The 27,432-nt window shown below is 41.3% G+C and overlaps 1 protein-coding gene across 6 annotated transcripts in view; it reads left to right on the plus strand.

Annotated features, from left to right (window-relative positions):
* Positions 1–26,116, plus strand: part of TPRA1 (transmembrane protein adipocyte associated 1) — a 71,733-nt gene extending 45,617 nt beyond the window's left edge. For all 6 annotated transcript variants that reach the window (XM_029601322.1, XM_029601320.1, XM_029601323.1 and 3 more), the window contains 7 exons: positions 7,291–7,363; positions 8,169–8,248; positions 9,309–9,419; positions 17,844–17,904; positions 23,528–23,630; positions 23,786–23,866; positions 25,005–26,116. In XM_029601322.1, coding sequence (XP_029457182.1) covers positions 7,291–7,363; positions 8,169–8,248; positions 9,309–9,419; positions 17,844–17,904; positions 23,528–23,630; positions 23,786–23,866; positions 25,005–25,239 — 744 coding nt within the window. In that variant the 3' untranslated portion in view covers positions 25,240–26,116. The remainder of the gene's footprint in view (positions 1–7,290; positions 7,364–8,168; positions 8,249–9,308; positions 9,420–17,843; positions 17,905–23,527; positions 23,631–23,785; positions 23,867–25,004) is intronic.
* The last annotated feature ends 1,316 nt before the right edge of the window (positions 26,117–27,432 follow it).

Genomic DNA, 27,432 nt, shown 5'->3' on the forward strand with positions numbered 1-27,432 from the left:
CCTGTAAACTATCCCAAAGTCAGCCAAATAATAGTTTGCCTCCTTCCAATTAATGTAGGACTCAACAAAGTACAACTTAGAAGAACCTCCTGCTACTTTGACTCCTAACTCATAGTGCCATACAAAGCTATGCTGTCAGCTGCTTTTAATATTGTCACCAACAAATCACCTCATAGAACTGTTTACTTCCGCTTAATACTTCAAACACTCAATTAAATATCTCAATTGAGTAACTCTATAATCTGAATAAATGTATACATTTAAAAAAAAAAGTTTTGTAGCTAGAGAGGAATGTTTCATACTTTGTTCTTTTTATCCCCACAATCGGGTAATTTATATATTTGTAATCATGAACAAACCTCCACCAACCAAATGTTTTTATGTGAATATTTTTCATGTAATATGTGAGTTAAAAGTTTAAAACAGTCTGCCGTGTCAATGCAATTAATCTCAAGTCCGCTTCAACTGAAGCTAAGCTGTAACTGTACAACCATATTCTCTGTACTTCACTTAAAAACTAACACTGACGGAGGGCGCAGAGAGAAAGAACACTCCAACATACCTGCACGAACTGCCTGTGAGTAGCCGGGGTAAGAGACCTTGCCCGACGGTATCTCTCAGCTGCGGTGGATTTCGACGCCGTGACGTTGCAAGGGCGGACCCGGAGGCGGACCCGGAAGTGCCCCCATTTAAGCGGGGCACTTTGGAACTCAATCCGAGGGCGCAGAGAGAAAGAACACTCCAACATACCTGCACGAACTGCCTGTGAGTAGCCGGGGTAAGAGACCTTGCCCGACGGTATCTCTCAGCTGCGGTGGATTTCGACGCCGTGACGTTGCAAGGGCGGACCCGGAGGCGGACCCGGAAGTGCCCCATTTAAGCGGGGCACTTTGGAACTCAATCCGAGGGCGCAGAGAGAAAGAACACTCCAACATACCTGCACGAACTGCCTGTGAGTAGCCGGGGTAAGAGACCTTGCCCGACGGTATCTCTCAGCTGCGGTGGATTTCGACGCCGTGACGTTGCAAGGGCGGACCCGGAGGCGGACCCGGAAGTGCCCCATTTAAGCGGGGCACTTTGGAACTCAATCCGAGGGCGCAGAGAGAAAGAACACTCCAACATACCTGCACGAACTGCCTGTGAGTAGCCGGGGTAAGAGACCTTGCCCGACGGTATCTCTCAGCTGCGGTGGATTTCGACGCCGTGACGTTGCAAGGGCGGACCCGGAGGCGGACCCGGAAGTGCCCCATTTAAGCGGGGCACTTTGGAACTCAATCCGAGGGCGCAGAGAGAAAGAACACTCCAACATACCTGCACGAACTGCCTGTGAGTAGCCGGGGTAAGAGACCTTGCCCGACGGTATCTCTCAGCTGCGGTGGATTTCGACGCCGTGACGTTGCAAGGGCGGACCCGGAGGCGGACCCGGAAGTGCCCCATTTAAGCGGGGCACTTTGGAACTCAATCCGAGGGCGCAGAGAGAAAGAACATTCCAACATACCTGCACGAACTGCCTGTGAGTAGCCGGGGTAAGAGACCTTGCCCGACGGTATCTCTCAGCTGCGGTGGATTTCGACGCCGTGACGTTGCAAGGGCGGACCCGGAGGCGGACCCGGAAGTGCCCCATTTAAGCGGGGCACATGCGGCGCGTAGCAGAGCCGGCGCGTCTCTAAAGCCGCGCGCGCTCAAGGGGCGCGCGCTGTACCGGCTTAGCCCGGCTTCGCCCGGATTCGTCGCGGAGTCGGCAAAGTCATCTATGCTGGACAATTTAAAAAGGTATTTCCAAATATTATGGACTGTAACGTATTACCATCCCTCTGCTTAAGATTCTGTTGTTACGTTAGTGTTTGGGTTTCATAAGCAGAGCATAACTACTGTGTATCCTGTAAATTATCTGTTTATTAAGAATTATGCCTCCCAAGCGTAAAGGGAAAGTGAGGATTTTTCCCCCACTTCCCTTACCATCACCAATACAACAGGAAATAAGTAGATTTATGCTCTCCCCTGCTATAAATGTAGAGAAGACCAAGGATTCCGGTGTGCCACTCAACCAGGGAAGGTTAAGTGTGCCTGCGGATGAGACTTCTCTTAGCCCTAACATCGGCATACCACCTGCACAAAGACTGGTGGATTCAAGCCCTGAGGGAGCTTCGGCCGAGGTTATCGGAGGTGAAGCACCTGTTACCAGGAGTGCAACTCCAACTATTGCAGAAATAGATTTGGAGTCAGCAACTCCTTTAGATGGGAATCTGCAACATCTATCCCAGGGTAATAATCCAGGACCACCCGCCCGTCCTGCGGTGGTAACACTTGAGACATTGTGGGAAATGATGGTGGGAATGTCAACTAATATAAAGGTATTAGAAAGGAAAGTAGATGCGCTAATGATCGGGAATCAACAAGATATGTTGCAAGTTCAAAAACAGATCAAGGAGTCAGCTGACAGGATAAAAGGATTAGAAGATTCTCATAAGAAAAATCTAGAATTTCAAGCAGCCGTTGTCAAAGACAGGGGAATAATTACTAGGAGACTGGAGACTCTAGAGAATAGTGCCAAAAAATATAATCTAAGATTTTTGAATTTCCCTAGAGTGATTGGGGAATTGCCCTCAGTCACTCTGAAAAAATTTCTAAAGGATATACTTGGCATAATCTCTGGAGAAAATATTTCTATAGTAAATTGTTACTTCCTGCCAAAAAATAGGAATATTAATAATAGAGAAGAGTTGCCATTTCAAGGAGACCTCACCAACTTTCTTGAGACTAGTGCTCAGATAATTGACTGGGGAACCCTTTTAGTAAATTTTTCTTTAATTAGTGATATAAATCAAATTATGAAAGGTTATTTTCAAAAATATCCAGTCAACTACATGGAAAAGCCAATAAAGATATTCCCTGATCTGGCATATTCTACCCAATTAAGAAGGAGAGCCTTTTTGGCTTATCGCCAAGAGGTGATTTCGTTAGGATATACCTTTACACTAAGATTTCCGTGTAAATGTATATTAAGAAAACAAAATGATATTTTTCTTTTTTTCATACCTGAACAATTAAAAGATTTTCTCGAACAGAGACAAGTCCCATCTTCATCCCCAGTCTCAAATTAGTAAGATGATATGTGTTATAGTAGAATTTATGAGATACCCTATTACAAATTAACAAAAATGTTTTCTTTATAAACTCCCCATGGTTTCTATCTAACGTTTCAACAAGCTCTCAAGGCTGTTTGATACTAATGATTTTGAACTTGCACCAAAGATTTAAGTTGTTAATTAATGGAGAAAGTGGAATTTCTTTAACTTTATAGTTGCAACTCAACTCATGTATTTCCAAATGCAATATTATTTATATGTTTGTATTTTTGTTGAAAATGAGAAATAAAGAATTAAAAAAAAAAAAAAAAAAAAAAAAACTAACACTGACTTATCTGTATAGCCGTTTAAGCTCCCAACGTGGCCGCATTTCAGATCCTCCTGGATCTTTCCTCAGGTGGTATAAACTCCTTTGAACGGTCGGACTCTTTGTTGTACAGCCAAATTTCTCAAGGGGTTATATCACTCCCTGTCCAGCAATACTTTCATGATTCAATAATCTCCTTCATGGCGGCACACACATCTGTTTCCACTGAGTTCAGTACCAAAGCTAAACGCTGACAACATTTTTAAAGGTCAATCAATTTTTCACCCAATCCAATGTAAAACCACGCTGTTAATGTGTCATCACGCCAAGTTCCAAAGGCTGGACCTAAATGTGATTCACTATTACGTCCATCTATTGCCTCCAATGACCGAATGTCAATGCAGTTCACTGTTAACGTCCATCCATTACATCCAATAGCAAAATGAAAATGCAGTTCAAAGATGGACCTAATAGTGGACAGAGGGAACTTTGTGTGATGGGCAGTACTGAAAAGCGGGGTCAAATTCTGGGAGTGGAGATAGAATGGAAGGGTTTGAGCCTAGATGGCAAGGGTAGCGATAGTGGAGGAGGTGGGGCCTGAGAGGGCAAAGTGAAAGGAGACTGGCCAGAGGAATAGGGAGAGAGGCTGGAAGGGACATTCTTACAGTATATTTCTAGGGAAATTCTGCTCAAAATATTTAAAACTCGGCATCTTTAATAACTTTTTTTCTGTATTACATATTAAATTAATATACATGACAGTCTTTAAGTAACTGTTATTTTGACCAATATAAAATTTGCAGAATTTTAAATTATTTTGCACAGAATTCTCCCAGGAGTATAACTTACGTAGTTACGAATTCATCCTATATACTTAATAGTACTTTTGCTTTTGTTTCATACAAGGGGGGATATGATAGAGGTCTTTAAGATCATGAGAGGTCTTGAACGAGTAGATGTGACTTGGTTATTTACACTTTCGAATAATAGAAGGACTAGGGGGCATTCCATGAAGTTAGCAAGTAACACATTTAAGACTAATCGGAGAAAATTCTTTTTCACTCAACGCACAATAAAGCTCTGGAATTTGTTGCCAGAGAAGGTAGTTAGTGCAGTTAGTGTAGCTGGGTTTAAAAAAGGTTTGGATAAGTTCTTGGAGGAGAAGTCCATTAATGGCTATTAATCAATTATACTTAGGGATTAGCCACTGCTATTAATTGCATCAGTAGCATGGATTCTTCTTAGTGTTTGGGTAATTGCCAGGTTCTTGTGGTCTGGTTTTTGGCCTCTGTTGGAAACAGGATGCTGGGCTTGATGGACCCTTGGTCTATCCCAGCATGGCAAATTTTTTATGTTCTTAAGGCAAACTTCAAATAACTAGCAAATAAAATGTCAGTTTCATGCACTTGGTCATGTTTATTCAACAGGCTAATAACTATTAAATCACGAGCTAAACCTTACTTATGAAATATAATAGTCTTTTAGGAGTAAACAACTTAGAAACATAGAAATGACAGCAGAAGACGACCAAACAGCTCATCCAGTCTGCCCAGCAAGTTTTGCACTTTTTTTTTCCTCATACTTATCTGTTTCTCTTGGCTCTTAGTAACCTGTTGGTCTATTTCCCTTCCACCCCCACCATTAATGTAGAGAGCAGTGTTGGAACTGCATCTAAGTGAAATATCTAGCTTAATTAGTTAGGGGTAGTAACCGCTGCAATAAGCAAGCTACACCCATGCTTATTTGTTTACCCAGACTATGTAATTCAGTCCTTGTTGGTTGTTGTCTATATATAGACCCACTTTTCTTCATTCCCCCTTCCGTTGAAGCAGAGAGTTATGCTGGATATGCATTGAAAGTGAAGTATCAGGCTTATTTGCTTTGGGGTAGTAACCGCCGTAACAAGCAATGGGTTGGTTCTAAATTACATCTTTTATATTCCAACTCGCTCTCTAAGATCTCAAAATAAAGGTTTGCTCGAAATTCCATCTATCAGAATAGCACATATTGGTGAAGTAAGGGAGAAAGCTTTTTCTATTGTGGGACCCAAACTTTGGAATACATTTCCTGACTGTCTGAGATCGACTGATTTAAAATTGTTCAGAAAAGGACTCAAAACGTAGCTTTTCAAAGAAGAATATGGTTAGACTCTCAAGATATGATTGTATATTCCTGAGTGTAAATTTGTCCTTTTTGTTTCCTGTCTTACTTTTTTATATTTTTAAGATTTTATTTGTTTTTTGATTTTAATATGTTTATGATTTGACGATATTGTGATAGCTGTTTATTTTATGTCACCTCATTATATATGTTTAGTTGTAAACCGCTTTGATCTCCTTTTCTGTTTGGAACAGTGGTATACAAAAGTTTAAAAAATAAATAAATTTATAAATATCTAGTTTAAACTTACAGCTCTTGTATGCTTTGCCCTTTATTTAGCCCACTTAATCTCTTGTTCTGTCTTAAACTGTTTCTGTTGTCTGTATAAAATGATGCTAAGCTTTACTGTGCAATCCCAACTTTGTCAACCATAATGCATCACTACCTAAGGGAATCCAACTAGGAATTCCCATTGGATACAACACTGACCATACCAAAGAGTCGTTACATAATTTAATAAAGTGATCAATGCTCTCTACATTAATGGCGGGGGTGGAAGGGAAATAGAACCTACAGGTTACTAAATGCCAAGAGTAACAGATAAGCATGAGAGAGAGAGAAAAAAAAGTGTGAAAGCTTGCTGGGCAGACTGGATGGGCCATTTGGTCATCTTCTGCTGTCATTTCTATGTTTCTATAATGTCTGGGAGTAGGATAGGAATGGAATGGTAAATCCGTTGGTAGGATAAAGCCAATAAAAATAGAAATGTTACTTAATGTTTACTTAAAAATTGAACCTTCTGTTAAAGTAAATTTGCACAGTTTATGGAGGAGAATCTTATTAAATGTTGCATGTTTCCATTATTTAATTTCTAATGTTACCTAGTGTAGAATTTTAATAACTCTATTGGTCCCGGAGAAATCGGAAGTCTTTTTGGACAGTACTGTTTTTTTTGGTTTTTTTATCCAGTACATGAGATTGTACTATATGAGCTTTTGAGACTTGTTCCAAGGCACAAAGGAAGCTTTTAATCTAGAGAATATTGTCTGGTAGGAGCTCCCACTAAAGATGTCAGCAGGAGGTATAAGCAGAAGCTGGATTAGCATCAGAGACAATTTAGCTGCTGAAAGGTATCACAGCCTTCAAAGATTCACCTTTATCTAGTGATTCTTCACTCAACTTTCATTGTTTTATGTGTTCTTGTTTATTTTGTGTAACATTCTTGTTTGCACCTCGCTAGCTTTATAAATGAATAATTACTGGACATGCACATGCAGAATGTGACAACAGCTTTGTATATGATTTATACGTTTTTTGTTTTAGGGATTTGGATGGATCAATTTAATATGCTGTACTCTGAGCCAAACCAGCTATTCCTTGGCTGCCAAAAATGAGTAGTAATATCATTTCGTTAAATTCTGTGTAGTCTGCTACCAGGAGATGGGCATCAAACTCTTTAACCCAAGTTGCAAATTTTATTTAGTTTTCTCCTTTAAGGCTAATCTGAGAGGGTTTCTATTGCTTATTTTACAAGAGCTCTCCTTTGCCAATGAGTGAACTTCCAAAGAGTAATCAGGGTAGCCCCCTGAGTGTGAGTCTTATTACCGGCTGTGGGAAGAGGAAAATAAAAGATTAAAATTGGTCTCAGCTCTGTACAGCTGTGATCTCTGATCACCTTGAAAATGACTCTGCACTAAGGGTTGCAGGCATCAAGTCCTATGTCATCATAACGATTCTCACTGAGACAATTTGTGATCAGTTTTGTAACTGAGGTGGGGGGTCTCTCTGTTTCAGATCCTGTGGGAAATCACCAGATTCTTCCTCCTGGCCATTGAGCTCAGTGTGATAATACTGGGCCTCGCCTTTGGTACGTTTATCATAAGGCTTCGTTCATGCATGGGGAACCGTTGGTCATGGTAATCCTTTCCCTTAAGAGTTTATGGCAAGAGAACTTTTTTTCCTGCTATTTGTAAAGCTGGAAATGATCTTTATTCATATGCTGCTACTGTAATGTATTGTAAACCACTTTGAGTGAATTTTCAAGTTCAAAAGGCAGGTAATCCAGATAATAAATTGATTTTACTCTGTCTCCATGGGGATTATGTATCCAACCATGTCCAATACTTGAACAAGCTACTTCTGTACTGTGCATGAAGTGACACCTTCTATCAAAATGAACCCTTTCAGCTATATTTTATCTTTCTGGACCTACAGCGAATCCCTTATTGTTGAAGAGAGAGTACTCCAGGCACAGGGATATAAAGCAACTTCCCTGTACGTAGCCGGATCAGTCCAGACTTACCAGCATCACAATAAGTGTCTGGGAAAGGATGAACTTGACCTTTGGTCTCCTGATTTCTAACCATTTACTCAAATTACTAAGCCACTTTCTAATCCTGTAACTGGATAATATATTTAAGAAATATAAATTAAGTAAAAGGAGATGATATCACTACATATATCTTTGTTAAATTTTTCTAGAGTTAGTCTTATAGTGTAGATTAGATGATTTTTCCCTGGCATTAGTGAGCACATGTGAGATTCTGCGGCCTGTTGGTATGTGGAGTAGTTGACTAAACACGCATTGGGTGAATAGTGAGACCCAGAATATATCAGGGTTGGAATGCTCAGCTAGTGCTAATGTCCTCTTCCGTTGTCTTTCTTTATTTTAGGTCACCTTGAAAGCAAGTCTAGTGTTAAGCGTGTCTTGGCAATCACTACAGTTCTATCACTGGCATACTCCGTGACCCAGGTGAATGTGCAAATGAACTGTTAATAATACAAGTATATGACTGCTCAATAGAATGGTCCTCCTAGACCGTTTTTCTACAGGATGAAAATGTTGGTTTCTAAGCACTGACAGCTTCATTTTTATAATGGGAAGGTTAACCTGTTGAAAAAAACCCAAAAAACTGAAGAAAGCCCTGGAACTCTTAATACAGGAACAGGTATAGGCCATGTTCAGCAGGGCCACGTAATATCCACTTGTCACTGTATTCCACAAGACATGTGAATGAAAGTGCTGCTTCATAAATCTGAGTCTGTTTTATATCTTTAGGGATCTTCATTTTCAGTTTTCATTGTATTTTTCCTGAGAATTTCAATGTTATAACGAAAAGTAGACATTTTTCTCCTGAATGTTATAACAGTCATTTTTCCACTGATTGTTTTTGTTACTACATTGAAATTCCCAGGAAAAATAAAATCAAAGGTCTCTATATATTTTATATTCTGTGTTAGGGGTTTTTAATTGGGTCCTTGAGTATTCTCTAGCCACTCTGGTTTTCAGGATATCCACAATGAATATGCATGAGATATGCCTGCACTGCACCTGTTGTATACAAATGTATCTCATGCATGTTCGTCATGGATATCCAGAAGAACAGAGTGGCTAGGAGGTACTCAAGAACCAGGTTGAAAACACTTGTTTTGTATTGATGCGTAAGTAAATCATGCAGTGTGTGTGTGTGTGTGCTAGAGGAGACATTTCCTCTGTTTGACAGCTGCAGAATTCAGTCATTCAGGACAATAATAAGGGTTTTCTTTATGGTTGTACATACACTTCCACAGCTGTCAGAGTTCATTATGACTGCATATTTCAGGAAACTATACTGAAGATCAAGAAGCTGAGTATTTTTAGAATCTGTTTCTACACTATTAGGTTAAAAATATTCTCTGTTTTTTGTGCTTCATGTTGGTATATAAGAATGAAATATCTCTGTTCATAGGTCAGATGCTCCTGTTTATATACCACCATCAGTCTTGTAGTACAAGGCAGAAACATTTCACACAATGGCTTTTCTTTGTATTAGGGAACACTGGAGATTTTATATCCTGATTCCCATCTCTCGGCAGAAGACTTCAATATCTACGGCCATGGTGGAAGGCACTTTTGGCTCGCCAGCTCCTGCTTTTTCTTCCTGGTAAGGCAGCCATTTCCTTATCCTAAATTACATTTCCAGCTGGGAATTTAGTTTGGATTAGATGTAAAGCAAAATCTTGCTGCAGCCTTCGCTGTTCACTACAGCTATTTGCTTCTACTTGTTGTAAAGCTGCCCTTAAGCTTACCTGATCTGGCTAAAATACTCTCTGCAGGAATGTAACAATGAATTAGAATGCCATGCAATAGTACAAGGTATTTTCCCTCATAATTATACTTCCTATTAGTACAGTACATCTGAAGGGAGCATGCAAACTTAGCTGACCTTTGATTAGGTAAGGCAGAAATAGTGGTCTTTAATCAACTGTTGGAGTCCACAGTATAGATTCTCCATCCTAAAAGTTCCAACTATTTTATGGGTTCGAGCTATCCTCTGTTTTATATGCAAGAATTTTTTTTTTTTTAAGTTTTTAGAAAATGGATGGAAAGAGTTGGTAAATTATTGCTAAGATTGTATGAGTAGTTGGTGTGAGGTGGATTTGAGGATTAAGGAATTTTGTCTTGACATTGGATAGGTTCTTTGGCTACACCTGGAGTATGGAGTTCTGAGACTCACATTTAAGAGGAGGTGTTGGGAAGGGCAGCTGCATTAATTGGAGGGATTGGCTTATGAAAAAAAAGTTTATTGGTATCTTTCTAAGTAAACAGAATTGAGAGGAGAATTAATTACACTGTACAAATGCATTGAAAAGTTGTATAAGGATCTTGCAGAGAAATTATGCATCTGCAAAGTAATTAAAAGGCCGGGTTGCTTATGGAAATTTGTATGCACCTCTCTCCAAAGTGGATAAGTCTGAAATAGGCAGATTGAGTGGACCATTTTAGGTTTTATCTGTTGTCATTTACTGTTACTTTCTGGAGTGGAAGAGGTTTGGTTTCATTGTCTCCAAATGAAGGACTTTCTCATTGAGAATGGTAAAGCTGTGGAGCTGCATCCAGTAGACATGGACATGTTCGCTAGAAGATGTGATTAGATCTTAGAGGACAAACCTTAGTGGACTGTAAATTCTAAACCAGGGAGCTGTGTTTTTTGGCATTTTGAAGACCTTTTTCACTGAAGGCCAAAGTTGCTTTTCTCTGGATAAGCAGTAAAAGATGATGAAGGCAACTGAAAAGGTTGTATATGTGATTAGCCTTTTTCAGTGGAAGGGAAGATATGGAACTAGAGATTGATATGAAGCTCCATATGGGGGTGGGGGCATAGATCAGGAAAGGGGTGTGTGTGGGTGTGTCAGTCAGTCAGTCAGTCATGCCCTGCTGGAATGGGGGCTACACGCTATCATGGTAATATCATAGTGGTTGCAAAACTTGAACAGATATCAGAAGCATAACCTAGTGGCATATGCTTAAAATTCCCTATTTGAATGGTTCACCAGCTAGTTTTGGGGATGCTGGAATGAATGGCAAAGTGGATACTTCTAGCATTTCATATCTGAAACACAGGCACTTCAGGCTACAAAAGGGACCTAGGAAGTAGATGTTCAGGTATCAGCCTCTTTGAAATTGGTAGCTATTTAGATTGAGGCTGCAATGATAAAGTGAAACTAGAATCTTGATCTAGGATCCATGTACAATAGCAACTAGAAGTCTGAGTGGAACCGCAGATGCCCATGTAGCTGGGCCTGTCTGACAGGCTATGCAGGGGACCTAGTTTGGATTAGATGTTTTGGCAACAGCCATACTGGTATTGTTGGTGGTTTAGATTATTACAAAGCTTTTATGGGTGTATATATGGAAAAGATGGGAACTAAGTGAGAGATCTTTTATGTTCATTGGCCTAAGATAGTAAAGTACAAATGAGAGAGACAACAACTGTCCTGGATAAAGAGAGAGAACTGACTAGCAGTTATACTCTACAGCTGGGATATATCCTTGGCAGAATGGACAACAATAACTAGGCACCCTGGATGGGTAGACTAGTCTTTTTCTGCCATCATCTACTATATAAGGACATAAGAGATGTCATACTGGGTTAGACCAAGGGTACCCCAAGCCCAGTATCCTGTTTCCAATAGTGGTCAGTCCAAGTCACAAGTACTTGGCAAGTACCCAAACATTAAATAGATCCCATGCTACTAATGCCATCAACCAGCAGTGGCTATGCCCTATTGATTAATAGCAGTTTATGGACTTCTCCAGCAACTTATCCAAACCTTTTTTCAAATCAGCTATACTTAATCACATCCTCTGGCAATGAATTCCAGAGCTTAATTGTGTGTTGAGTGAAAAAGAATTTACTTCGATTTGTTTAAAATGTGCTACTTGCTAACTTTATAGAGTGCCCCCTAGTCTTTCTATCTGAAAGAGTAAATAACCGATTCACATTTACTTTCTAGTCCTCTCATGATTTTATAGACCTCAGCTGTCTCTCTTCTCCAGGTTGAATAGCCCTAACCTCTTTAGCCTTTCCTCATAGGGGAGCTGTTCCATGCCCTTTATCATTTTGATCGCCCTTCTCTGTACTTTTTCCAGTGCAACTAGTATCTTTTTTGAGATGCAGCGACCAGAATTGCACACAGTATTCAAGGTACGATCTGACCATGGGTTGATACAGAGGCATTATGACATCCTTGGTTCTATTTGCCATTCCCTTCCTAATAATTCCTAACCTTCTGTTTTCTTTTTTGACCACTACAGCACACTGAACCAACAATTTCAATGTAATATCAACTATGACACCCAGATCTTTTTCCTGGGTGGTAACTCCTAATATGGAACCTAACTATAGCATGGGTTATTTTTCCCAGTATGCATCACCTTGAACTTATCCACATTATATTTCATCTGCTATATGGGCACCCAATCTTCCAGTTTTGCAAGATCCTCCTGCAATTTATCACAATCCACTTGTGATTTAACTACTCTGAATAATTTTGTGATATCTATAAATTTGATCACCTCACTCGTCGTACCCCTTTCCAGATCACTGGTCCAAGTATAGATTCCTGAGTCACTCTACTGTTTTACCTTTTTCCATTGTGAAAACAGACCATTTAATCCTACTCTCTGTTTCCTGTCTAACCAGTTTACAGTCCACGAAAGGACATCTCCTATCCTATGACTTTTTAGTTTTCATAGAAGCCTCTCATGAGGGACTTTGTCAAACGCCTTCTGAAAATCCAAATACACCACATTTACTGGTTCATCTTTATCCCACATGCTTATTCACCCCTTCAAAAAAACGTAGCAGATTTGTGAGGCAAGACTTCCCTTGGGTAAATCCATGCTGGCTGTGTCCCATTAAACCATGTCTGTCTATATGTTCTGTGATTTTTATTCTTTATAATAGTTTCTGCGATTTTTCCCGGCACCAGTCTAGTTTTCCAGATTACCTCTGGGGCTCTTTTTAAATATCAGGGTTACATTGGCCACCTTCTGGTCTTCAGGTACAATGGATGATTTAAATGACAGGTTACAAATTACTTGAAATAGGTCTGAAATTTAATTTTTTAGTTCTTTCAGAACCCTGGGGTGTATACCATCTGATCCAGGTGATTTGCTACTCTTCAGTTTGTCAGTCTGGCCTACTACATCTTCTGGGTTCACGGTGAGTTGGTTCAGTTCATCTGAATCGTCACCCTTGAAAACTGTCTCTGGAACAGGTATTTCCCCAGGATCCTCTTCTGTAAACACCGAAGCAAAGAATTTATTTAGTCTTTCCACAATGGCCAATGGTCTTTAACCCTTTGATCATCTAACAGTCCAGCCAACTCCCTCACAGGCTTCCTGCTTTGGATGTATTTAAAAAAAAAAAAAAATTTATTGTGAGCTTTTGCCTCCATGGCTGACTTCTTTCCAAATTCTCCTAGCCTGTCTTAGCAATGTTTTACATTTAACTTGCCAATGCTTATGCTTTTTTCCTATTTTCTTCATATGGATTCTAATTCCACTTTTTGAAGGAAGATCTTTTGGCTAAAATAGCCTCTCTTACCTCATCTTTTAACCATACCAGTAATTGGCCTTTTTTCCATCTTTCTTATTGTGTGGAATAAATCTGGACTGCGCTTCTTAAGATGGTATTTTTTAACAATGTCCACGCCTGTTGTACACTCTTAACCTTTTGTAGCTGTACCTTTCAGCTTTTTTTTTCTGTTTTTCTCATTTTATATTTCCCTTTTGAAAGTTTAGTTTAGAGCTGTAGATTTACTTGTTTCCCTTCCAGTCATTAATTCAAATTTAATCATGTTATGATCACTATTGCCAATTGGCCCCACCACTGTTATATCTCTCACCAAATCCTGTACTCCATTAAGAATTAGATCTACAATTGCCCCCTCTCTCATCGGTTCTTGATCCAGTTGCTCCATGAAGCAGTCGTTTATTACATCCAGGAACTTTATCTCTCTAGCACAGTGATGGCCAACCTTTTGAGCTCAGTGTGTCAAAATTCATTAAAAAACCGAGCATAACTCGGGTGGTGTGTCACTTCTAGAAAAATCCATGATTTTGTGATATTTGTAGCTCTAATTAATAACAAAAAGTTATAATTTTAATATATGTACTGTATCAACCTAATGAACGAAGCTTGACCGACGCGCCGCAAATGCGCAGTAGAGAGCAGCTCTACCGCGCATGCGCGGGCGAGCACGTCGGCCAGAGCTTGCCCATAACAAAAATGGCTCTGGGAGGAGTGGAGGCGAGGGGCAGCGGTAGCGGAGGCGAGGGGTGGCGGCGAGGAGCAGCGGCGGCAAGGCTCAGTAGCGGCGCGCGCGGGAGGGAGGAATCTCCCCCAGAGATCTTCTGTTTGTGCCATCCGGAGGGGGAGTGACTGAGGGGAGGGGAGAATAAGGTGGGAGGGAGGAGAGTGAGGGGGGAGGGGGAAGGGGGAAGGAAATTTTAATGTAGCCCATTGTTACGGGCTTAACGGCTAGTTTATTAATAAAGCAAAAACAAATAATTCTTTACCTTACTCGCTTAGTGACTTTTTTGTTGCTGAATTTCATTGGCTAAATCTTCAATTGAAGGTTGGTATTTCGTACACTTCAAGCCCAAGCAAGCGTTACAAACTTCATCTGTCAGTCGGTTTCTTTTATTGGCTCCCATTCATTTTCACACCACTCCCTCCCCATCCCCCAGGCATGCACACATTCATTCTCACACACACAGACCCCCAGGCAGGCACCCATGCATTCATACACATATACCCCCAGGCAGAGTCCCATTCATACACATGCACACACTAAAGGCAGATCCCCCTCTCTTTTGCCAGCAACCTCGGAGCCTCTCTCATTCCTCTGCTGCCACTGTCACTGCTACCACATGGCTATTGGGGAGGTGCCGATTGCTGCCTCTGACACTGAAGCCCATTCTGCTGCCTCCTCTGTGCAGGCCCTGTGGACTTCCACTTTCTCCATGCTGATCTCGTACATTGTGAGATCCGCATAGAGAAAGTGCTACTCTTGCACATTCCCAAAGATTACATGTGCCAATCACTAAAAAGTAATTTTTTTTTTTTTTTTTGCCTTTGCTGTCTGATCTTAGTTTTTGAATTGGTTGGTCACAGGCTTTTTTTTTTTCCACCTTCCCTTTCTTATTTTTTTTGCCAATTCCTTTTATATTGTCTTTTTTTCTGTTTCTTTTCTCTCCATCTTCTTCCCTCAAACACACAGTCAGGTTCTCATTCTCACATGCATTTCTATCTCTCACACACACACACAGGCTCTCTCTTATACAATCATTCATACACACAGTCACTCACTGGCACATGCTGTCTGACTCTCACTCCCACTCCCACATGCTGCCTTGCTCAAGCACATCCTGTCTCTGCAAACATTCAGGTCCTCGCTCTCAAACACAATCTCTCAACTCATCTCATACACGCATACACACACACCCTCTACAGACCCTCAGCCTCTCTCTCACCTCTGGGCCTCCTCTTTGCGGGTCTTCGCCGCAGGATGGGCTCTGCAGCGGCCCTGATCTTCTCTGGCCGCGGCGGCCCTGCTACCGGGCCTCTTCCTCTTCTCGGGCCGCTGCGACTTGGAATTCGTGGCGGCCCGTAAGCGCAAGTGCTGCTCCTCTTCTGCATGCGCTGATGCTTTTCCTCCTTCCTGCCCACGCGGCTCCGGCAACGTTTACTTCCGGGGCCGCACAGGCAAGAAGGAGGAGGAGCATCAGCGCGTTTAAATGCGATCTTTTTCTTCGGGCCGTGGAGACGTGAGCCTCACCACGGCCCTGCCTATTGCTGTGCCGCATGAGCCTCCCTGCGCCCGGGGGCATTGGGGGGGTGGAGGGGTCTGGAGGGTGGGGGGATATTTAAAAAAAACAAATTTTAAAGGGTCGGCACAGCCGAAAAAAAAAAAGGCTCAGCACAGCCGATTTAAAAAAAAAAAAAAAAAAAAAAAATTCCCGATAGTCCATGAAACGCTGCGCATGTCAGCAAAAACGTCTTGGCGTGTCACCTCTGACACGCATGTCATAGGTTAGCCATCACTGCTCTAGCATGTCCTGATGTTGCATTTACCCAGTCAATATTGGGGTATTGGAAATCTCCAATTACTGCACTACCAGTTTGGTTAACTGCCCTATGTTAATATGGATGACGCTTGGCCTCCCTCTAAACTTTGTATAACTTACCTCACGACACCAGTAACCCCTTTCCAAAAAATGTAGGAAAGGAGCAACAGCTTAATTTTTTTTTTTATGGTGGTTAGGGGAGAATTAATAGGAAACCCGTGATTTGATATTCAACAGCTTAAGGTCCTTCTGAGATCTAAAAGAATTAGAAAACAGCCTGGCTTGCTTATTCTGGCACTCAATACTTAGATGTTCTTTCAGGAAAACTCCTTAGGCTTTTCTCAAGGTCTATGCATGGCATCTCCTTTTCTTAGGGCCTCATTTTCTAAAGTATCGCAGGCCTGCGATACTTTAGAAAATCGCGCTAATGGGGGGCGGGGGGTCGACACGGGGGGAGGGGCGGTCCTGCGCTAGCCTGCAGCGATCGCACCTCGCTGCCGGTTTTCCACCTAATAGCGCCACCATAGAAAGTGTAGCTATTGGGCTCAAAATAGAATGCGAAAAGGCACCTACCTTTTCGCCGTCCGCGGCGTCTTCGCGGAGTCGGCCCTGGTGACGCCCCGACTCCTCCTCTTCTGCGGCCTACTCCGCCCCGATTTAGGTAGTGCAGGCGTGCGATAGCTTTAGAAAATAAGGCCCTAAGTAACATAGTAAATGATGGCAGATAAAGACCAGTTAACCTATCCAGTTTCCTGCCACTTGGGTAAATGAGCATTTAAATTCCCATTCACCTTCTCCCCACTTGTTACCTGACCTCAAGAACCCTGTTCCCACCACTGTCCTCTGTCTCTCCCAAGCATGTTAATTTGTTAGGTTTATGACCATGGCTGCTCTGTGCTGTGTACCCAGCCTTCTAGAAAGATTAATGCTGTTAGGGTTGTAACCATAGATAGTCCATGCCAGTTTCCCAAACCTTTTTGCAAGCTCTCCACAGTTTTATATTACTGAGCAAACACCTCTACCTCTTATTGGGGATATGCAGACAAAAATCAATGTTTGGTGGGGAGGAAGGAGGGGCATTATTGTTGGATTGCTGAACAAAAATAAATATTAAACACTACCCTCCCAAAAACACAAAGGGACCCTATCCTGGACCTCGGCCACCACTTCCCAGATCCTCCCGAGCTCCTGTGGCTCCCTCTCCCACCCCCAATCCCTGCCAATAAGCTGGGACCCATGTTTTCCAGGCTGGGCTGACCAAATCTCAGCCAGCATCTCCCTAGGCCCCTCTGTGCATTGCCCCTGCCCCCCACTTTTCCCAACTGTGGGGGGTCTTGCTGGAAGAAAGAGGAGACCCTGTAAAGTGGCAGCTGGGGCCTGGGGAGACCACTTTTTTTTTGTTTTGTTTTGTTGGGGTTTTTTTGTTTTCTTGAAACAAATTGAAGTTACCTGAAAATTTTCAGGCAAGGCTATTTAAAAGAATGTGCAGTCCACCTACCTTCATCATTGTGCTTTAGCTCTACCTCAAGCATGACTACATTTTATTTTTCAAAGTTTTGGTCGCCACTGCCTCTGTTAGGAGACTATTCAAGGAATCTGCCCCTCTCCGAGTAAAGACATATTTTTTCGTGTTTCCTTTGAACTTTCCTCCCTGAAACTTCATATTATAACCCTTTGTCCTTGAATTTTCTTTTCTATGGAAAAGTCACCTTTCCATGCTTTATTGAACCCTGTCAGATGTTTGAATGTTTAGACCATGTCTCCCATTTCTTCTTTTCTCTGCATCTTTGAGCATCTTAAGCCTCTTTTTGTAAGGTTTGTGCCACAGGCCTTGTATCATTGTAAAGCCCTTTTCTGAACCATTTCCATCCTCTCTGGTTTTGCAGAAATAAATTTCCAGTGAGATTTCTAACTTTCTTTCATTTTTGCTTTTTTCACTTGTTTTCCCCAGATATATACTTTGATTGTGATCCTTCCTAAAACACCTTTGAAAGAGCGGATTTCACTGCCATGTAAGTAGTTGACAGTCCAGCCACAAAGTAATGTGTTCCCAGAACAGTAAAGGCAGCAGCACCTCTGTCTCACAATTGGGCTGAGAGATCAGATCTGTGCCCACTGGAAAGAGAATTTTGACTGGTGTACTAAATACTGATAAATTCTTGTGGGGAACAAGACTTCCATTAAATGGTCAACATGAAAATACTTAAACTGGCTTCAAATGTGAGTTGGCAAATCAAAAGAGAAAATGTGGAAATAGGGATACTCCAGTTGGCCAGACACATATCTGGCAAAATAGAGGTCATGGAACGCCTGTTGGTCTGCTGGTTCCTGGAGTTGCTGTGTGCCCTGGAAAGAGGAGTAGCCTAGTGGTTAGAGCAGAGGCTACAAACCAGGGAAATTGGGGTTCAAATCCCACTGCTGCTCCTTGTGACCTTGGGCAAGTTACTTTACCCTCCGTTGCCTCATCTACAAATTTAGATTACAAACCCTCTGGGAATAGGGAAATGCCTACAGTACCGGTGTAATTTAAAAAATAAATAAGGCCTTCCTAGGGCCGCAAACCTGGAATCTGGGATAGTGATTATTCTCTGCTAGGTCACTGACCTGGAATCTTCTTAAACTGTGGAAAATTTCTTCTTCCTCTTCATCCAACCAGACCAGTCCAGATGCATGGGTTATGCTCTCCAGTCAACAGATGGAGGGAGACCTAGAACAACTTGGTTGCTGACATCATTCCCTATAGGATCCCATGCTGCACACAGCCTGTCAGTATTTTCCGGCTCTAGCATCCTATGTTATGGTTGAGTCCTGGTATAGAACAGATGAAGCGGAATCTGTTGGCTGATCCCAGAGTGATTAGTCCTGCTTCTTGGGAGTATCTGCAGATGCTGGGGATCTGTGATAGTGATGTTGGATTTAGTCCCTTGCAGAGCACTTTATTATCCAGGTGATCTCCCCAGTCTAGATTATTCCAAAAAACTAGTGTTGCTGAGTCAGGCAAAGAGAAGTTTGGATTGATGGTTGATTCCCAAGAACTTGGAAGTGGGAGTGGACCTCAACTCCCCTTTTGTGGGTTTCATTAACAACCGATACCAGTCTGGTAGGTTGCGGGGGGGGGGGGGGTGAGAATAAGTGGCTCAGGGCACATGGTCTCTCTGGAAGAGAGCAGGTGGTTGATCAATTGTTTGAAAACAAGGGCCATAAGGTTGGCACTTCTATATTTCGCTCCTCTCCTGAAGGGGCAAGAGGTCAGAATTATTTTAGACAGTGCAACAACAGTGGCATACATGAATCACTGTAGAAGAACCAGGAGTCCTCAAGTGGCTCTAGAGGTAAGTCTGTTGATGGAATGATACAATGGGCAGAAAGCAATGTAAGGATGACCTTGGCGGTTTATATAGTGGGAATAGAGAATGTGCAAGCAGATTTTCTCAGCTGGAACTCTCTGGATCTGGAAGAGTGGAGGCATTTTTCCCTGATAGTGAACGGCTGGAGAATGCCAGTAATGGATTTGATGGCTTCCCAGAGCAACGCCAGTTGAGGAACTTTTTCAGTTGAAGGAAGGGAAAAAGGTTTGCCTGGGTTAGATGCTCTGATTCACAGATGACTGGATGTTGGCCTGCTTTATGTGTTTCTACCATGGCTGTTAGTGGGCAGACTGGTGCAAAGAATTGCCGAGCATTGGGGGTCTCATCATGTTGCTCTCCAGGTTTGCCAAGACATCCCTGGTTTGCAGATATGGTAAGAATGTTAGAGGGTGATCCTCTGGTGTTTTCTCCAATCAGGAACCTGTTGGTTAAGGGGCCAGTAGCTTACAAAGATTCAAATGTGCTCTATCTCATGGTTTGACCCTTGAGAGGGCTCATTTAGTGAAAAAAGGTTATTCCCAGGGGGTTCTAAATACGCTCTTGCATGCGAGAAAGAGTTGGACTTCTTTGGCATATGTATGAATTTGGAGAGAGTTTGAGGACTGGTGCAAGGGCAGAGGAGTGTCGCCCAGAAGGGCCTTGCTTCCTTCTATTTTGGAATTCCTTCAAAAAGGCTTGAATAAGAGATTAGCTCTGAATTCCCTGAAGGTACAGATAGCTAGCAAAAGTGGCAATAGAGGTTGTCTGGGAGGCATACCCTTATCTCATTCTCATGTTTCCTTGGTGTTTGGATAGAGCATCTTCAGCTTTGGTCCTGGCTTGGAGTTTGAATGTAGTGTTGAAGTTTCTTGTGTAGCCCCTGCTACTATTTTTGACTTGTTTTCCAGCATCTTGGGGTCCGCCCCTTGCCTTTACCCCACCTTTTTGTGGCATGTGTCTCAGAAATATAAATGTTTCCTCTAAGCATGTAGAAAGGGTTTTTTCCTCTGAGGAGTCTACCCTAGAGGACTGCTTAGGATCTTACTGCTTCCCTGGTGGATTGACCTAGGAGTTGGAGGAGTAAAGAGTAATAGGAATAGTGAGAGGAGAGGAATTTTGAGAAGTAAAGAGTTTGGTTATTGCTATCAGGTGGATCAGTTCCTGATAGAAGGGCAAGCCCCCATCACGGGAAGGACTGAGTATTTGGGGTGCTTTCCTCTGTAACTAACAACAAAAGAGAAGATTGGATCGGTGATTGAGAAGAGAGTTTTTGGAAACAGCTATTTTTTTAACCAACAAGAGGTTTTTGTGGGCTACACCATTTTATGATTGAAGACAATCATCCCTCCCTCTATGGGGAAAGGATATTAGAGACTGTGGAGACTGGATCAGTAGGAAGAAAAAGAGTGGTTAGAAGATGCACTATGGATTAAAAAAAAAACAACAACTCACTGCTTTTTCTTGTGGTGATTTTTATTTTGTGTTTTATGATTTTTGCAATGCCACTCTAAATCATTCTGATCAAGTTGTAGTAAAGCTTTTTCATTTGAACACCAGTATTGGTCTCCATCCTTTACTACAAGAGTACATTGCCCTTCCACACAGATTAGCCACTGTGAGTACCCCCTGACCCATGCACTGGAGCACTGAACTGAGTGTGTTGTTCCATTTCTGCACAAGAGGCCCCGAAGGTGTAAACGTCCTGTCCGCTGGAGGAACTCCAGCATCCAGTGGCTGTGTACTTTTCCTTTGAGATAGAAAGAGAGGCCCTGGGGACAGTGTAGCACCCTGGATTCAGCCCCTGAGTGAACTGGGGTCCCATTACATGGGACAATTATTTGAACAGATGACGCAAGCTTCATCAAGCTGATTTCCCAAAAGGCTGTGTTTTTTGGTGGCAGTCTGCTTGGCAAGGTGTATTTCTGAGCTTCACTCTCTTTCGTATAGAAAGCCATTTCTGTGGTTTGCTGATGAGGCAGTTTATCATATAAGTGACATCCTTTCTACCAAAGGTGGTGTCTTCTTTTATCTTAAATAGGTAGTGTGTTTGTCTTCTTTTCAAAGGGAGTTTTGTGGTAGTGATTACTGTCAGCTCCATCAATTAGATGTAAAGAGGATTATATGGAGATACTTAATTTATTAATGATTTTATGAAATCTTTGTCCTTTTTAACAGTCAGAGAAGAGGTGAAGTAGCTTTGAAAGCATCGAAAGTTCAATGGGTCAAAGAGGTCGTTACTGCGGCCTATGTGGACAAGGGCTGTCCGCTTCCCAAAGGGTTGAGAGCCAATTCTATCAGGGCACAAGCTGTGTCTTGGATGGAACTTCACTTGGTATCACCCCTGGATATTTGCAAAGCGGCAAAGTGACCTGCATTGCAATCCTTTGCAAACACTATCGTCTAGATATCCAAGCTAGGGAGGATTCCGTTTTTGGTTCAGGAGTTTTGAAAGTGAGGTTGGCAGAGTCCCACTCATATGAAGGGTCACCTGGGTACTTCTGATGCATCTGGAGTGGTCTGACTGGATGAAAAGAGAGGTAAAATTAATTCTTGCCTGATAATTTCCTTTCCTTGAATCCAGCCAGATCAGTGCAGGACGCTCCCTTTCTACCAAGAGAGTTTCTACCTTCTTTAACGCTATGGCTTTACTGGAAATCAGAAGAACAGGTTGATATACTTGGTTGGGTCTCTTTGGGACCTTTACAGGTAACGCTCTTAAATTGTCTCCCTGATTTTAGAGTTTTGTTTTATTTGTCAGCTTACAAAAGAGATGCGATACTGGGTCAGACCAAGGGTTCATCAAGCCCAGTATCCTATTTCCAAGAGTGGCCACTCCAAATCAGAAGTACCTGGCAAGTACCCAAACATTAGATAGATCATAAGCTACTATAATTACTGTCATAGCAGTGCCACTCATGTATAGTATTTATCCTTTAGGAACTTATCCAAGCCTTTTCTAAACCCATTTACACTAAATGCTGTAACCACATCCTCTGGCAATGAATTCCAGAGCTTAACTATGAGCTTGTTTCCTTGGAAGCCCTCTGGTTTTTAGGCTATGGGGATTGACTTAAAATGTTTTATCTTAGCTTGTTACATAGAATACTGACAGGCTGTGAGTGCAGCATGGGATCCTATAGAGAGCGATGTCAGTAATCAAGTTGTTCTCTGTCTCCCTCTGCTGGCTGGGAAGCATAACCTTTGCATCTGGACTGGTCTGGCTGGACGCAAGGAAAGGAAATTAGCGTATAAGAATTAATTTCAACTTTTTCCCCATTAAAGCCAGAGTGGAAGATAGAAGCCTTTATTGGCCTGACTTGGTATTTTTTTTTTTTTTTTTTTAGAAAAATTACCATTCAGCTGGGATTTACTTAGATTTGATGTCTTGAAGCCTGAAAATAATTTTTTACCTGCAGATCATAGTTGATGCAAGTTTAACGGGAGCTTTTAAAGAGAGGTTTTCTTTCCCTGGATCATCACAAATCAATAATTGTCCAAATATGGGGAATTTTGAAGTAGAATATATTACTTGATGGAATAATGTATTCTTTCAGGCAGATAAACTGTGACATGTAACTTGAACCATGATGATAAGCAATAGAGACTCTTAACATAGCAGACATATGTTGTTTTCTATAGCAACGCAACATGAGCAATTCCGGATTTTATTGGGAGCTTAATGATTTATATCTGAGGGATTCTGTTCTTTTGTTTTACTCATAAAATCATTCTTAAAAGGTTGCAGTACCTCAAACAGCTACCCAGTGATAGTCTTGGAGTCCTCCTCAATAGGAGAAATAGATATTAGAAAGATGAATCATTTTGTATGTTCATGATCTGATTTTGTATTAACTACTGATGGTATTTTACACATCCTTCTGATAAGGTGTGATTAGCTCCACCTTTTGTAAACAAGATATTGCAACCAGTAATTATCTTGTAACTTGTCTTGGGGACATGTTTGGAAAGGCTTGAGCTGAATAAAATTATTATTGCCACATTTATGAAGTGCTCTAAACCAGAGTGTTTTACAACAAATTACCTACAGGTACAAGTAGTCCCTGTTCCAGTGAGCTTGCAAGCTATTTGGCTACCTGAGGCAGTGAGAGACACTCACTTGCCAAAGGTCACAACGAATTCCAGTAGTACAAGTCAGATTTGAATGCAGATGATCTGGTTCCCAGATCTTTATTCTAACCACTAGGCTACTTGTTTCACTTTCCAGTTAATAAAGTTCTCCATTTCAAAGTGAAACATCTAACCTCTCTCTATCCATTGTCTTTCACAGCAAGGAAGAGCTTTTACATATATGCTGGAATTCTTTCTGTGTTAAATCTGATCCAAGGCTTGGGCAGTGCACTGCTGTGTGCAGATATTATTGAAGGATTATGGTATGTATAGAGCATTAATACAGAAATTGTGCCACTCGTGTATAGTATTGTTAGTAATAATTGGTAGAAGTAACAATTATTGTACAGATGCAAGGGCCTTGTGGAATAGGGTTAGACTATTTTTTCCTTTGACTTATTACCCTTTTCTCTGACAGCTGCGTTGATGTTACCACATTCCTCTACTTCAGTTTCTTTGCACCACTTATGTACGGCGCATTCCTGAAAGGCTTCTTTGGGTGAGTAGCAGGTCCTGCGGAGCAAGTTATCACTTCGTAAGTCAGCATTTAAGCCAATGAAACTCTACTAAGTATATTGGGATATCTTCTGATTGGAATTTCATAGGGACAGTACTTGTCTTTTAAAGGCACCTATTGTGTTTTATTACCTCCACATCTTTACTGAGGTGATGTAGCCATTTTTATTTATTTATTTATTTATTTATTATTATTTCAGTTGATAAATTGCCTTACTCAAACAACTCAAGGTTATGTATAGCACTTTAAATACATAACTGATCAAACATAAATTCAAAATACTTAACCAAACTCCTCAACCCAACATCATTTACTCAGCCAAATAATTTGCACATCTTTTAAAAACATAAAAGAATGTTTACAGATCAACAAATATTGACAGAAAATAAAAGAATAAAAACAACTCCCCCCAAAAGAAATAAATCACAGCTCCTTAAATTCATAAACTGCATAATTATGCATAAAACCTCTGCATAAATAACCTATCACAGTCATTTAGCTCTTAAGTCTCCCAAGCAAACACAATAGCAAATTAAACAGACTTTAAGATGATTTAAAAAAATGGAGATAATCTATCATCAATCCTAATTCTAAAAGAAGACTATTCCACATTTGTAGGGCAACCAGTGAGAACATATGGTGCTGAGATCTTTCTCTACAAATCACTTAAACATCAGGAACAAATAAAAGTTCCGACTGAGAAGACCAAAGAGTATGCCACTTAACACCATGCACCAAAGAATATGATAGTTTATGCCGTATTATGGGTTTTTAGAACTGAAAGATAAAGTTGGTGTATGAAGGAATATCTGTAGACTATATTTTTAACTCCAGAGCATCCCGACTAGAGCATTATTTATCAGAGCATTTATTTCCAAGGCAATAAACAATCTAGCCAATATAGCAAAATTAACTTTTATAGCGGTCTTCATCAGTGTCGCCATATATAGTGAGACTGATGCAGACAGCTTCAAACTAGTCTCTAGTTGGTTTCTATCTCTTGGATCATTTGTAACCCATCCAGATTTGGCTTCTGACCTCCAAAGGTGTAAGGTGGGAGCATTAACCCTCTGCACTGCCAAACTCCTGGAAATAACTGTGGATATATTTTCAATTGCAGGTCAGAACCAAAGATCCTCTTCTCTTACAAAACTCAAGTAGATGAGCCCGAAGACACAGATGTTCACCTCCCACATGCCTATTCGGTGGCCAAGAAGGAGGGCTTAGATTCTGGCTATTATTCCAGCACTCAGATTGACACTGCAGCATATCTAGATGATGTTGCCTCTATGCCCCATCACATTGGTAGCATTAACAGCATCGACAGTGACCGGTGGAAAGCTATAAATGCCTAAAGAATGCTGGGGCATTGTCTACAAGAACTCTGCTCTTCCCCAGCCTTCCATGCACTGGAAGAATTTCAATCATTGGGCTGGGGAGGGATTTATTTTTTTTTTATTATTATTAATTTTCCTTTAGGATTTTATAAATCCATTATGGAACCAAATAATTCCACATTGCCAGGTCTCTCTCTCTCTCTCAAAAAGAAGTTTTATCATTACAAGATAATGGACCATAATCAGGGAAGTTGTATTTGGAATGTGATTCTGAGAATTCCCAATCTGGATACAATTGTTGTCTGAGACATTGTTTGATAGTAGCCTGTTTGGGATGAGCACGGCGTCCCTAGGATCTACTGCATGCTGATTTGCAGGAAAACTGATAGGTGGTGCTACTGCTGGTCAATGCCAGTGTGAAGAAAAGGCGCTGCATGCTATGTGCCATGTGGTTGACATTTCCATAGGCCATTGCTGACGAGCAACCATGATCTCAGGATGCCTACACAAGCTGTTTATCGTATGTAAGAGCTAGCAGAGGTTTGTGTGTGTTTGAAAATCTACACACATCCTTTTATTTCATGTACGTAAAAAATGAAAATCAAGAAGCTGTTTCTATTAGAGTTAGGCAGGAGTTTTTAAGTCTTGTTGCTGTTCAAAGGAACAACACTTTCTGCATGAGCCTTAATCATTGGAGGGCCTGGGAATTGGCATTTTGTACAGTTTATTACTGAAGAGGAGAAGAACTAAGTCTCTTCTCTACGCCTCCTGTGTCCCAGCAAATAAATAACCTGACCCCTTCTCCACCCACCTCTCTCTCCCCAATCTTATTGCTGGAAAGGTCTGTGAAACAGCAAGATAGTCAACAGAATAAAACTGGCATCTTGGACTGGTTCTATAGTCTGTCATACATATCCTTTTTAGAAACAATCATATTTTATAATTTTTTTTTAAATTTTCAGCTTAAGATCTATAGTTGGCTATCTTTTTCTAAGCAATAATTAGCTTTGCAACCACATAGAGTATTAAACATTTAGGACCAAAATGGGGTGACCATGAGAATGTCATATGCCGAAGATATTATACCTTGGAGACCAGGGCTGCAGAATCACCAAGCACACTTAATCTGTTCCTAATTTAAATTCATTGCACATTCTAGAAAACTAAACTAGACAATTCACAAATGGCAAGATTATTAGTGTTCTGAGCATAAGAGCAGTTAGCACAGACTAACTAGAACAGCATGCAGTTTGCAGAAGACCTACTATTTTATTTTTGCAGGGCATAGCTAGCTTAAATAAGAATGAAAGAATCAAACTACAAAAGGATGTGCTTGCACCCCTAGTGAAGTTAGTATTACATATTTGAATGTTGAGGAGCATGGGTTATGGCTATAGAGAGACTACTAAGGGTGAAGGAAACGTTCAGTAATACCTAATGCTTTAAAGTTTTAGCTATGGGCTGTCCCGTTAGCCCTAATGTCTTGTATGGTCTTGCACATGAGATCGGGAGTTACATTTTCACTTGTATGTCCATGTATATGACTAGCTGCATCAGGAATAGATGGGGATCTGTCATGGACTCATCCTCTACTGGCCCCATCCCCGTGTTGTCCTGGTGTTTCCTTGGGTTTGGGTGATGTGGAACAAAGACCAAGCTGCACTGAATGATAGTATAATATAATGCAGTATTAATAGACCTCTGGTGCTGGATGCATTATCTGTCAGACAGCAGAGCAAAGATGAAGAACCTGTCATATTAAAACACGTTTCTTAATGCATAATCCTCTAATTAAGCGTTATGTACTCTTAATTAGTATAGTGCATGTGTTTATCAGTTCCTTTTTCCATGGTCTTGAGTTCTTTGTGCTGCTAGTAAGGGCAATGACTCTGCAACCTGTTGTGTGAATACTGTGGTAGCTGTCATATCATACCCAGCTGGGGCTACCCTACTCCATTTTAGCTGTGCTGTAGATGGTAGCATATGAAGTGGTGGTTCCCTCTACAGTGCTTGGCATTCTGATTGATATGTTGAGCCTTAGCAGAATCTGTTACTAGTAGAAATGAGTTTGTAAACCTTTTGTTTCCTTGCTCTGTAGCTCCAGGTGCTTCTGTAACAGAACGTACATGACCACGAGTCTGATAGTGCACTTATAGCTGACTGGATCCTTCCACTCATTTTGCTTTCCCCAAGTCCTGTTTCTAAGTAGTG

The sequence above is a fragment of the Rhinatrema bivittatum genome, chromosome 4 (genome assembly GCF_901001135.1).
Source record: "Rhinatrema bivittatum chromosome 4, aRhiBiv1.1, whole genome shotgun sequence".
NCBI lineage: Eukaryota > Metazoa > Chordata > Amphibia > Gymnophiona > Rhinatrematidae > Rhinatrema > Rhinatrema bivittatum.